This window comes from Triticum urartu, chromosome 1 (genome assembly GCF_003073215.2).
Source record: "Triticum urartu cultivar G1812 chromosome 1, Tu2.1, whole genome shotgun sequence".
In the NCBI taxonomy this organism is placed as follows: Eukaryota; Viridiplantae; Streptophyta; class Magnoliopsida; order Poales; family Poaceae; genus Triticum; species Triticum urartu.
Window position 1 is genome coordinate 527,866,613 of NC_053022.1, and position 14,317 is coordinate 527,880,929.

The following is a 14,317-nucleotide window of genomic DNA, read 5'->3' on the forward strand; positions in this document are numbered from 1 at the left end:
TTCCCTGTATACATTTTTTATAAACCAAATGCATCTATAGGAAATTTTCTTCTCGAATTCCTTGTTCATATGTTCTTCGTACGAATATCCTTGAATAAGGCCTTAGTGACGGCCCAGGATATTTGTGAAGGGCCCAAGGCCTCGAATTAAGTTGATGGGCCCAACGTCAGGAAAAGGGTGAAAATCCCTAGAAAGACTCTCGGTCGTCCTTCTCCTTCATCCCAATCCCCGCGATGGACGCCGCCTCCCGTCCGGCGCCGCCGCACCCCACTTCCGGCGCTTGATCCCACGCCCGCTGCCGCCCCCACTCCTCCAGCGCCGTCTCCCTCCCCGCCGTCGTCCAGCCACTCGAGTGCGCCGCCAACATCCCCAATCGACCAGCGCCTCCCGTCAAACGCTGCCCGGTCGCCGTCCAGCCACTTCAGCGCCGCTTCCTTCCCCATCGACCGTCACCTCCTCGTCGTTCCAGGGCTAACCCTTCGACGTCCAGCAGCCCCCCTCACCGTCGAGCACTCCAGCGCCGTCTCGCTCCCCGTCGACCGGCGCAGGGCCTCCCTCGTCTGCCGGATCTGCCTCACGGCCTCGTCCTCCTGTTTCCTCCCAGTCCAGCGCCTCCAAACAACACAGAAAAGGTAGCAGCTTCCACACTTCTTCAGCGCGCACGATTAACCCGGGGATCGACTCGGGTTCTTGGTACCTCAGATCGAGACCTAATTAACCTCGGGTTGCCCACAATCGCAGGTCGCAAGTACCGCGCGCCGGCCCCCAAGGAAGATCGATGGAGACGCTGCCGGACGACGTTGTCGTGGAGATCCTGGTCCGCGTGACGGAGGTGGCAGCCCTATTCCGCTGCACCGCAACGTGCAGACGATGGCGCCTCCTCATAGCTGACCCGTCTTTCCTCCGCCGCCGCTGGCCGGAGGGCGTGAGCCTCCAGTCCTCCCTGCTCGGCTTCTTCGCCTTGCAACAGCCCCGTCAAGAACCAACAGAAGGGAGCTCTACAATGCCGCTCTTCACCCCGGTGCCATGCTCCCCCCACCGCTTCATCGCCATCCCTGATCAGCCTCGAAGCGGCCAGGCAGTGGTGCTCGCCTCGCACCGTGGCCTTCTTGTTGTGCGCTTCGTCCCACTCGACGCCATCAGCATGTTCGAGAAAATCATGATCCTGGCTGTGTGTGATCCAATCGCCGGCACAAGCCGCCCGCTGCCTCCGTTGAAGTGCAGTAGGTCTTTCCGAATAGAAGGATGCGCCCTTCTAACTGGTGCGGATTGTCGCGTGACCAAACGGCGAGGGGCGTCGCCGTCAGTCTACTCGTCCTTCAAAGTGCTAATCATCAGTTACGACGGACGGTACAATCTCCATGTGCTCGCGTCCAATGAGTTGAGCTGGAGGACGTCTAGAAACTGGTTTGAACCTGTTGAGTATGCCGGACGTGTGGTGCCCCAGCAGATCAACATCGTCGTGTGCCGAGGCATGGCACACTGGCTCTTCAAGTACTCGTCAGACTTCTACACACTCAACGTGTGCGCTAAGACCATGCAGATGTCTATAACAAAGCTCCCTCTCACAAGGAACCCCCTCGGCTTCAAGTTTTCAAGTGCACTGCTTAATGTCACCAACGATGGAAGTCTATCGCTGCTTGGTTTATACAGGGACTGCAGCTGGCTGGAGATGTGGACACATGAAGGTGACAACAAGAGTGTAGATGGCATGGCAGACTGCTGGCACCAAACCAAGATGATTGAGCTGATACAACCCAAGGAGAGTACGGTTGGCCTGGTGCAATGCGTGTGCGTGAGCGAGATGAGCGGTAAACTGCTCGTAAAGGACAATCAAGATTGCGCGTACATTGTAGATCTCCAAACTGGGGCGATGGAGACTGTCACCGACTGGTTTTGCGGCATTGTCACGATGGCTGTCCCATTTGAGAAGGATTGGCCGACCTTCTTCATGTCTCGCTTGGCGGGTGGTAGGATCAAGCGGAATAAACTGAGAGGAGCTATATCGAAAATTGCTTCCACTTTTTGCAAACCAATAGTTGTGGCAATTATCTTTGGGTTAATTGTTATGAGTCTGGATCATGAAGAGCTACAGGAATCTTAAGATCTGTGTGTGGCAGACTTAATGAAGATGCAAGTTAATTTATCACGTGTACCTGCGCATATTTGGGTTAATTATCTTTGGGTTAGTTGTTATGAGTCTGGATCATGAAGAGCTACGAGATTGATCATAGTGCAACGTCCAGGCAAGGAACAGATGTTGCAAGAGTTGCCCTGCTAAATCAGATCAATAGGATAGAACTGCCTTGTGCAGAATAATTTGGTCTAGTGGTGTAGAATATGGCCTCTGTATTTTATTTTCAGTTTTAACATGTGCCTGTTTAGACTTGGTGTGCTACTGCTAGCTGAACCTTTGATGTTCTGTTGAACAAATACTACCTCCGTAAACTAATATAAGAGCGTTTAGAATACTAAAGTAGTAATCTAAACACTCTTATATTAGTTTACAGAGGGAGTAGTAATGAGGTGCTGAGTAGTCGTTTGTATTATTATGAGAATCCCCATTATCAAAGAAGAAAACATCACAGCTAATTATGATCGTAATTGACATTTCATTTGCACATGTAGCATTATCTCCTGGATTGCTGCTTAATTTGCTTTTTACGTTCTTTGCTATAAGTAGAGATTAAGGTAAAACTTGTGGCAGATGACCAGGACGCATGTATGCATTGAGCAAGCATTTTTAAAAACCTAAAATCAGATATTTTTGTATGCAATTATATATTGGATACCTGAATTATGGCCTTATGGGTCTGATTGTGTTGGTGGGATCAATACACATGCCGATGAATTACGCGGCAAGCACATCATGCAAATAAAAAAGAGGAAATGGGCGTGAATATATAAGGGGACATCAAGTTAATATTAGAGTGAAGATGAATTTTGTTATGATCCTGTTTGGCATTCACCTGAACCTTGTTGTCTCTTTTCCTGTTGTGGGGCCCTAATCTTGCTTGCCAACTGAGCAAAGTATCACAGCAGTTCTCTCTGATTAATTAGGTTGTTTTCCAGGAAAAGCTTCAATTGGAGAAGCTGGCATCTTTCATTCAGAAGTTTTTAGATGAAGATCTTCAAGTTTGATCAGTGTCATTGGTTGCAGGATATCTTGTTTAACCACTCCTTAGGATCTGGCAACTATCAGCCTAAATTGTTGTACACAGCATGCCACCCGATTTTTTTAGTTGATCCGGTTCAGCATTGTTCACCCAGGTTCGCTTGTACCTTCTTTTTTTAGGGTTGAAAAGCACTTTATTCAATCAGTTGTTGGACGGGATACAAATAATGCCGGACCTACTAGATAGCCATATGTGCCTTCCAAGATCTAAAGTAGTAGCTGCTTTAGACAAATTATGAGCTTCAACATTACAATATCGCTTCTCATGGATGATATGCACCGAGGTAAAATCCTCCCATCTTCTTCTGAATTCCCTTGATGATTACTCCTGATTTTCCCAGATGGACACCTTAGATATGCTTAACTGGAGCTGCACAAGCAGTAGATATATCAAGACGCTGGCAACGAATATCTGCAGCCAAAGATAGAGCTTCACTGCACGTCGTCGATTCCAGGATTTCCGGATCAATCATATCAGCTATACATACCGCCGAAGCTCCAAGATATGTATCAGTTTCATCTCCACAGATCGCCCCTATTGGACCCCTGTCTCCATGTCTTCCCACAGCTGCATGGACATGTATTTTGACTGATCCCCGGCTTGGGGCACACCATTTTCTTTCGGCTGGAGAAGGTTTCGATTAAGTCGTACACCATATAGCATTGTATAAATGAGAAAGTGGAATGGCATGGTGACATAGTTTCAAGACGTTTCATCCTTGGTGTTTCAGGCCATGCCCCGTTCCTTTTCTTTTGCCTGTTAATAATTTTTCGCTGGTAAGCTGTTACAACACCTTGTATCTTTGCCGTTCTCTATCTTTTTTCATTTCTTTGTAAGTGGCTCTTGTTGTAATCATGGCCTGTTGATGGCTTTTCAATTTCACTTCTGGACAAGATTTATTCCCTACACGCAGACTGGCTCCACACTTAGGCGTTGAGCTAAACTGACCCCAACAAGGTTGGATCGTCCTGGCGCAATGCATCTGCATGGGTGAGATGGGCGGCGCATTGCTCCTCAATGACAACCAAGGCTGTGTGCACATTATTGATCCCCAAACAGGGGCAATGGAGATGGTTCAAAGCTGGTTTGGTGGTGTTGTTGTCGTTGCTATCCCGTTTGAGATCTACTGGCCGGCCTTCTTCATGTATCACTTGCAGGCGGTAGCATTGAGAGGACTAAATTTGGAGGAGCTATATTGGACTCTTTTTGGGAGGAATTGCTTGGGCGATTACTTTTGGGTTAGTTGTACTTCATGTGGCGCACAAGAGCTACAAGAGTGTTAAGTTTTGTGTGTGGCAGATGTTCTTTCTTTTGAACGTGAAGTGTGGCAAACTTGATGGACTCGCAAATTAATTAATATCATGGACACCGGCTACGGCTTCTTTGTCGGATCAAGATGATGAAAATGCACAAGAGCTACACAGTTTAATTTGTGCTCTCTGGGTTCTTTCGGGCTGTCTGTTTTGACATGTTCTTGTTTAGACATGGTGTGCTAGCTGAACAAATAGTAATGGATGTTGCCGTCTGTGTTATGTGAATCTCCATTATCTAAAGAGGAAAGTTTCCAGTTAATTGTGATTAAAATTGATATGTTTGCACCTATAGCACTATCTTGTTTCTTAATTCGTCAATGCTTCTAGATAAACAAAGCTTGGTAAAATAGAGGATCATGTTGATCCCATCTCATACACGAGCACAAGATTATGAAACATGCAAGGTTGTAAATGAGTTCGGATGTAGGTACACCTCATCTCAAAAAATCCACTCTCCGGTTAAAGATAGTCGGTAGCGACGCAAAATGGCCTCCTTCCTTTTCACTACGATAGAAGGCACGAATAGATTGAACCAGTTGCAGTGACATGAATCTGGATAGAAGGCTACAAAAGATAGATATACAACATTGATGCAAATGAAGATCACTGGACTGAAACTAATAAACAAGATCAGAATTTTGTAGGATGAAGTGTGTCAAAATTGTTCAGATGAAATTATGTGCAGTAACACATGCAACAGCAGAGTGTGCATGAAGTAGTTCAGAGAACATCTAACATGAAACAAGAATGGGTAAGTTAGACTTAGATTATTTTGCAGATTTCAGTTGAAGCGTTTTCATCCTGCATTCACTCCACCATTTACTTACTCAAATTTTCTTTTTTTGCCGGGTCAAAACTCACAAATAACTGAAGAAAACCTCAAACCTAAGAAAAGATCGAGCGCGACATCCTCTTCTATCTTCACATTAATTTGTCTCCTTTGGGGTGCCATCCTGTGATGTTCGCCCCTCAAGTACATCTCTATTCACCCTGAGCCACGAACTCCATTATATGTTGAAAATCCACCAACTAGTCGATTGTTTTCCCCTTGCAGGGACTAACCAAATATTTTCATGATTCATAGAAGTTCATCCAGCTAATTAATATGGCATACGCGAGGAGGATCCTTCACCTAAATGTGATGAGCTAGTGCTAGACATGGTTTTGCATTTCAGTTTCAAAACTGTTTAATCCATAAGCAAAATCACCGATTTTCATTGAATTTCTGCGATTTTGGTTTTCATTAATTTCGGCCAAAAGTTCTAGCAGAATTTGATGGAGATCTGAAAATTTTAAAAATAATTTGAGAAGTATTTGAATTTGCGTATACTACTGTAATTACCAAAAATATTTTTGCTGGAAGTTAGGCAATTATTTTAGTACCGAAATCAAGATTGTGTGTACATTGTAGACCTCGAAACTGGGGCAATGGAAATTGTCACCGACTGGTTGCAGCATTGTCACGATGGCTAAGCCATTTGAGATGGATAGGCCGACCTTCTTCATGTCTCACTTGGTGGGCAGTAGGATCAAGCGGAATAAACTGAGAGGAGCTATATCAAAATTTGCTGACTCATTTTTGGGACCAATAGTTGTGTCAGTTATCTTTGGGTCAATTGCTATGAGTTGGGCTTAGGAAGAGCTACAGAAATCTTCTGATATGCGTGTGGCAGAGACTTAATGAAGGTGCAAGTTAGTTTATTATGTGTGTCTGAGCATCAGCTACTACATTGGTCATGGGCAGCATCAAGGAAAGGAACACATGTTGCAAGGGTTACCCTGCTAAATCAGATCAAGAGGATAAAACTGCATGCCATGTGCAGAATAATTTGGTCTTGGGGTGCAGAATGTTGCCTCTGTGTTCATTGTCAGTTTTAAACCGCTAGCTGAACCTTTGATGTTCTATTGAACAAGTAGTAATGAGATGTTGAATTGTTGATGGTATTATGGGAATCTCCATTATCGCTGAGATGTACTAATATACTCCTTTAGAGCAAGTACAATAGGAGTATATGATATTGTGTAGTGAGCTGGCTCTATAACTTGTAATTGACTACTATTAAGTGCAGGTGGGTGAAAGACATAAAGTCGAACTTTAATTATTCAGAGTCACACAGTTTGGATACCCGATTATAAATACCACAGGGCTGAAGAACCATACTATACACAAGCTAAGACATGGCCTTACAATGTACTCGTAGTATATATCAAAATCTCTTAATGCCCATCTCAATTCTCAATACATATTAGGTTTGGGATGCATCTGGAATTTGCGTGCCAGTGGTTTCATCCCTTTGGTAAGCAAAAAATAGTGCAAGACCCTCTATGGTTGGTTGGACTCGATGTGATCCATATCTCTACACTTTTGAGGCTCGAGTTTGCACATTGCCCAAACATATATTTCTGGCCCCGGTACACAACACAAGAACAGGCACGGCCGATGAACATATATGATACGTATAAATCTAATTCACAAATCAATCAATACAAGTGTTTTTATCTGTAGATTTGTATTCTTTGCAGGTGTCGTCAGCTTCATGTTCAGCAATACTATCCACATAACTATTCCCTGGCGGTGCATGATTCCTGGCCGAGAGAAGTCTGAACAGAGCTACCGACTGCCAAACATGGGGCCACGAACGATCCTAGCAAAAGTTTTGCTCATTTCCTACATGCTGCATCTTCCCATTCGGCTCATGACTAGCTGCCATAGGAACTAAGCGACGACACTTCTGACAGGCTGTTTGAAGAAGTTGGTAATTTGCACCTCTAAGCAAGCTCGAGCCTGCTCTGTGCCAGGACGGCAAGATGGACCTATTTGTGACGCCCATATACAAAAGTGTAATGCATCCGGGGCATACTGTAAATTTCTTTAATGAGTATACTGTGTTTATCGAACAATGTAAAATCAGCAACACATGCATCTTTTTTTTTTGAGGAAAAGAGTGATACAAATCACTCAGGTGACACAATGCAACCATCACTTAGAGAATCTCTAACCGCTTGGAAGAGTTTCGGAGTCTCCTTTATATCACTGAGGATAATAGGAAAACACGCTGATCTGCTCATCTTGTCAAGGAAAATCTCATTTGCCAACGAGGTGCAGTCCAACTCGATTGTCATACGCCCCCTGAAAATGCTCGACAGCGTCTTGATGCCAACGAGCACTGCATTCGCCTCTGTTTCCTCTGATCCATTCTCATCCTTGGTAAAGTCCATCTTATTGTGATAGAAACGAAGAGAAATAAATAAGCTTTAGTTAATGTAATAAATATACCCATTGTCATTTCTAAAATTCCAACATTAGAGAAAATAACACTTTTTGTCCTCCATGTCTCTGGCGAGTAACGCTTTGGTACCGTAACTCAAGAAACACTACATTACGGATCGTATACATGAAAATACGTTGCATCTACGGTCCAAACTATTGTCCCCTTGACGGTCACTCGCTTTGGTGTCACCACATACCCCCCAACACGGACTAGGCTCTTTTTACGGTCACACCCCTGCCGTTTCTGGAAACCAACCCGCGCCCCACTCCAGCTGTCTCTGTCCTAAATCCTCAATCCCCATCCCCAGTCGTTCTTTCCCTCTCCCTCCTCTCAATCCCCTTCCCCATATCCATGGATGGCGAGAGCGTCGAGAATGGCCGTGAGATCTCTGCTGCCAGCGGTAGCACTGCCGTTGCTGGAGGTAGCAATGTCTTTGCCCTTCCCGCTAAGCTGGTGCAAGCCGGTGGACGAAGCCGTGCGAACCCACACTGGTGGGCTGGGAGGAAGTTCATGCAGGAGGTGTGGTGGCGCGGGGAGCCAGAACTCCGACCGGATTCTGGCTATGTTCTCCTCAAGTGCATGCTGGGGATGGATGCGTTGGAGGCTCAGTACCACAATCGGGTATTGTTGGCAGTCACTTTTGGAGACCGCATCACTGAGCTAACGGCAAAGGCCAGGCTTGACGTCCTGGAAAATAAAACTTTCATCTTTCCCTCGCAGGTGTGCATCAAGGAGGCCACCCCTCAGCATGACCTTTGGCCCACCTTGAAGGAGGAGGCGACGTGCACACACATGCTCGAATCACCAATGTGCTAGCTCCTGGATCTAGTTTGTTCTCTAGCACCGCGTGATGCAGGGTACTCCCGACGATCTGCCGTAGAAGACCACAGTGAGCTTCGAAAGGGTACCCGGGGAGGCGTGTGAGCCAGAGGCCGTGAACGCGCTCCTGAACAAGCTAGGTGACAAGCTCAGCAACATGAGGCCGCTGGAGGATAAGTGCAAGCTCATCCTGGACGCGTGGTTCCACAACCCAAGCAAGGTTCCCAAGGTGTTGGAAAGGTTCCCAAGGTCCTCTGTTTGGTCCATGTTCTGTAATTCAGCTTCTTCCATGTTCCCTTGCCCAACTTGCACTTCTCTGCCTCCCATGCATGTTGTATATTCTGCTCATTCATTTGCAAATACTCATTGAACCCTATCTGCCTCCCTTGCTCATCCTGGTGGTACAAAAAAAATTCACATATTTCTCTGTCCTGTGATTCTTCTCTCAGCCTCTTCTTCTCTACAACTTTTCTTCATCTCCTCCTCGTCCGACGACGCCCTTCCCACCACCGTCGCCTACACGGAGGGATGCAGCTGCACAGGTGACCGTAAGGTGAAGGGGCCGGAGAGGAAATGGTGATTTCCGATGCCCCTGTCCTCCTCTGATTTGTATTTAGTTAATCTTTACTATGAATCTACTGTGTTTGATCCGATGAAATGTGATGCTATGTCCATATGAATTGTGAATCTATGTCTCTTTTGTTGCTATGTTTCATATGTTGATCAATGCAGTTTCTCTCACGTTGCACTGATACCATAGTTTCGTGTGTGTGTGTGTGTGGGGGGGGGGGGGGGGGGGGGGGGGGGGGGGGAGGCACACGTTGTGAAAGCGGAGTTGTGAAGGAAGACCGGTCACTGTTCTGCGGACGCGTCCGGGCGCATCAACAGATATTTACGGGGTTCGACTGTAGATGCTCTAAGCGGATTATAAGCCTGCTATTGTACTTGCTCTAAAGGAGTATGCTAGTACATCTTAGTGATATTGTATACTGAGCTGGCTCTATAACTTCTAATTGACTACTACCATTAAAGGCAGTTGGGTGAAAGAGATAAAGCCAAACTTCAATTATTGGGAGTCACACAGTGTGGATGCTCGATTATAAATACCATAGGGCCGAAGAACCATACCATAAAGAAGCTAAGGCATGGCCTTACAATGTTGTATATATAAAAATCTCTTAATGCCCATCTCATTTCTCAATACATTGTCGGTTAGGTTTGGGATGCATCTGGGATTTGCGTGCCAGAGGTGTCATCCCTTCGGTAAGCAAAAATAGTGCAAAACCCTCTATGGTTCATTGGACTCATGTGATCCATATCTCTACACTTTTGAGGCTCGAGTTTGCACATTGCTCAAACACATTTCTGACCCCCAATGCGCTTGCATTGTACTACACAACACAAGAATCAGCACGGTCAATGAACACATATGATATAAATCTAATTGATAAATCAATATAAGTGATCTTATCTATAGATTTGTATTCTTTGCAGGTGTCATCGGCTTCATGCCCAGCAATACTACCCACATAACTAGTCGCAGCCGGTGCACGATTCCCGGCCGAGCAAAGTCTGAACTGAGTTACCGACAACCAAACTTGGGGCCACGAACGATCCCAGCCAAAGTCTGCTCATCTGCTACGTGCTTCGTCTGCCCATTCGGTTCATGGCTAGCTGCCATAGGAACTAAGCGACGACACTTCTGACAGGCTGTTGGAAGATGACGGTGAAACAATTGTATAGTTGGTAATTTGCACCTTTAAGCAAGCTCGAGCCTGCTTTGTGCCGAGACGGCGAGATGGACCAATTTGCGATGCTCATATAGAATAGTGGAGTACATCCTGGCCTTCATGTAAATTTCTTTAATGAGTACTGTATTTATCGAACAAAGTAAAATCAGCATTACAGTTTTTATCTATACATGGGCCAGGTAATGGTTTAGAGGTTGTATTTTCTGTTTTGTGTACAACCATTTTAAGAAAAGAAAACTCTACGTGCGTACATATCTTTATCCATATGTTTTTTTTTTGCGGTATTATCCATACGTTTTTTCAAAGCAGGGCCTATGTATGTATGCCAACTGTACTTCAAGTAGGCTAGCCACCATAATAAAGCAGAATAATTGGACGTTGGTTGTATAAGACGGTGGTTGAGCCGTTGAGGCACATATTGGGAACCACTTGGACGCATGTATATAAAAGACAAAATTAATAACATCCTCAAGATTATTAGTAAATTTAAAATTTTGAAAAGTTCTACATTGATTTACGGCCCTCTCAGCTGTCCAAAACTATGTCATATATTAATATGTTGTGACCACTCAAAATATATATATATATTTAGAATACGCACAATCATGTGTATCGTATATTCATTGAAGAAAAGGAAAGAGTCTCATCCAGAAGTCTACAATGGTGGCTGGCCTACGGCCTTTGTTACATGCAACTACTCTCTAGAGGTCCGCCTATACAGCTTTTGGAAGAAAGATGACATGTCTCCATGTAGCAGGCCCACCAGTTGCCAAGTCCGTCCCTTGTCGTAGATCCCAGATGGAGAAGCGTTGACGAAGACTATTGCGTTACGGTGTTTCCAAATTTCCCGGCAAACGAGGACGACGACGGTGTGCAAATCCTTCCCGACCATCGCCTGTGGCTGCAATGAAGCGCACCAAGGCAGTGATCTGTCCTCCGACAAGGGCATCCACTCCTCTCCTCCCAGGCAACGAACACAGGGTGCCAGACCAAGCGCACGAAGACGCAGAACACCAGCAAGTGATCAATTTGTATCCGCATCCTGGTGCGGAAGTCCACATTTGGCCAAACGCCCTTAGGTCCAGCACCTGTTCTTACATGCAAGCCAAGCGAACAATCGACACCGCAATGGAACCCAGCAGCCAGCACTCCCAGACGATCTTGGCTGCAGGATCATGCTCGCGTCCAAAAAATTCGGCTTGTAGACACAGATTGGACAACCTAACTAGTTTGCGTGCACTTTGCTGATCTCGAAATTGGGTCACGAGTTGGTTTCACTGTGTTATCGTCGAGGCTATCCAGACTGGACGGCCTTATTCAGTCAGTTTTCTTTTAGCTTGAAAAATGTTTTTATATTATAGGACGGAGGGAGTAATATAAGATCGTTTAGATTTCCCTAAAAAATCGTTTAGATCACTTACATAGGGAGCGAGTCTTAAGCTCTGTGTGTGAGGTAGATCATATATTTTTTCTTAGATATATAAAAGTCTGAAGCGCTCTATGTGTCAGGCAGATCAACCAGCTCTCCGAATCAGCAATAGATAAGATGCGATCTGGGAATTAGGAATTAGGAATTTCTGATTTAGGAATTAGGGTTCTTCGCATTTGGCAGTTAATGTTTTTGGATTTGTAGGTCTGAACTTAAGTAGGGTTCTTTGATCCTCGTTGCCACTGCTCCGACATCCATGGTTGGGCCTTCCAGGCAACTCCACTCGGCTTGCAACCTGGTCTTCTTCTTGTGCGCCTCATCCCATAGGACAACCCAATTGAAGTGTTCGAGAGGAGCACCAAGTTGCTCCTGTGCGACCCGCTCGTCGGCACAACCTATATGCTACCGCTGCTAGAATCTAAAGGGCGTTTTAGACCAACTGGATGTGCCACTGTAGCCAACACATGACTATTGCTCGAAGAACTGCAAACTCCAGTGTCTTCTTCAAGGTGCTAATCACGGATATCCGGTTGGCTACAATCTAGGGGACCGACTATTTGCATGTCACATGATATTTTTGCCGTAAGTTGATTTTCCCTGCCATCCTCTTTCTCATGCGATCTCCCCTACACCCGAGGTCCTTGCGATCTCTCGCCGACATGTTGCGGGTAGTTGTGACGTCCCTGGCTTGAGCTCGGTCAATGTCCTATCCGAGCAATGGAAAGAAGAAAAAGACCCCTCACCCGCACTCGTCAACCTTCTTCGCACCTCCACCGACAAACATCGTCTCCGTCTCCGGCATAGTCCTGGTGAAGCCTCGCTAGGACGCTGCGGGCGCGATCTTGGTGAGGCCTCGCCGGGACGCTACGGGCGGCCCTCATACCCGTCTCCGTCTCGGGGCCGCTCCCCCCTTCTGCTACGAAAATTGAAATGTTGCATGCATTGTATGGTTGATATAAGAGTAAAAATAGTTGGGGTGCATTTTAGTGACAATTTTTGTGTGGGGACATTATAGTGGCAATTTGAATACTTTTATCATCCAGATCACACTTGGACAAGATGCGCACAATGTTGTCCACCTCAACGTGATGCCAGCATGCCTCACGATCATCAATTCACCATGGCACACATGGTTGATCATGCGGTCCCGAGACAATCACACACGGGCACACCTATATTTCTCGTGTAATAAACTAGTAGTATATGACAAGGTTTTGGTTAGTTGGTAATCGTAAATGTCGGTACCCCTCGAGAAACTGCCTTACCGCACAAAAAAAATCCCAAACTTTTAAATTTGGCTGAAGTTTGTTCAGATTCAAAATTCATTAAAAAAATACATTCAGTTACCCACCCGGTATTTTCCGATTAGCGCGGTAACTGGAAATCCCGGTGCCCATGCACTACCAGAATCGTGATTAAGCCTGTGAGCCAACATATATTCCCGTCGGCCCCGCATAGACTCCTAGGAAAATGTCATTTTACTGTGGGCCAGACACTGACCGACAGGTTTTTTCACCATATTCCTGTAGGTTCTGAGCAGGCGCACAGGAAAAGTATATCCCTGTGCGTCGCGGCCCACAGGAATCGCATTCGGCCCTTCGCGCCCGCGGGCTGCCGCTTCGCGCCATCGGGTTTTTATTGCGCGCGCATTTTTTCGGAGAGGCCCACCCTTTTGTCTATTTTCCTGTGTGTTTGGGCTCACAGAGTTAGGCCCAATACAAAAGGAGAGGGCAAACACGTACAACCTCCATCCCCAATTCAGTCGTAGTCTCCAGAATCCTCTCGATCCCCAATCCAGTCCTGCGCTTCACCGCCGCCGCCACCATCATCCGGTCCACAGCCGGAGCCGCCGCCACACCATCCTCCGGTCCACCGCCGCCGCCGCCACACCACCCTCCGGTCCACCGCCACCGCCGCCACACCATCCTCCGGTCCACCGCCGCCGCCGCCACACCATCCGCAGGTCCACCGCCGTGGCAGCAGCTACACCATCCTCCCATCTACCGTCGCGGCTGCCTCCCCTCCCTTCGGAAGGCCGTCCTTCCGCCTGCATCTTCCTCACCACTTGCGTAGTGCCGGTCTCTGCCTCGCCACCCGCCGGAGCACCAGCATCTGCCCCCCACCAAGCTCCCGTACTTGTCCCCCCATTCAGATTTACACGTCTTCACCTCCGGCTGCCTGTACTCCTCTACTCGCTGCCTCACAAGTCTCCATTCTCCATATCTCTGGTAATATATTACCTTCTTTTCCTAGATCTACGATTTGTTTGCTCTATTTCTTGTGTAGCGTACAAGCTTCGTTGGAACTAATTTAGGCACATCTGATTAGTATACGGTTGATTTGGATAAGTTCAAACACCAATTTTTATGGGTTCCAACGCAAAACTAGTTGTACATGACCATGTACAGTTCTTTGGTGTGCAAGTTGATTTGGACAGATTAGTTTTGGTTGTTCTTAGACGTAAGTTGGAGCTTCTGTAGCAACATCAGTGAACAGCTAGCATGTAGCTTATGTACATGACCATCTAACTATTCATTTTTTCTAGGTTGTAGCTTCC

General features: G+C 46.4%; 1 protein-coding gene and 1 long non-coding RNA gene across 2 annotated transcripts; both read left to right on the forward strand.

Annotated features, from left to right (window-relative positions):
• Positions 1 to 234: 234 nt before the first annotated feature.
• Positions 235 to 2,826, forward strand: LOC125537629. Its single transcript, XM_048700960.1, has one exon. The coding sequence runs from the start codon at positions 779 to 781 to the stop codon at positions 2,102 to 2,104; it is 1,326 nt and encodes a 441-aa protein (XP_048556917.1). The 5' UTR covers positions 235 to 778; the 3' UTR covers positions 2,105 to 2,826.
• Positions 2,827 to 9,727: 6,901 nt separating this feature from the next.
• LOC125537641 lies at positions 9,728 to 10,498 on the forward strand. Its single transcript, XR_007296014.1, has 2 exons — positions 9,728 to 9,843; positions 10,075 to 10,498. It is a non-coding gene; the product is annotated as an uncharacterized LOC125537641 (long non-coding RNA).
• The last annotated feature ends 3,819 nt before the right edge of the window (positions 10,499 to 14,317 follow it).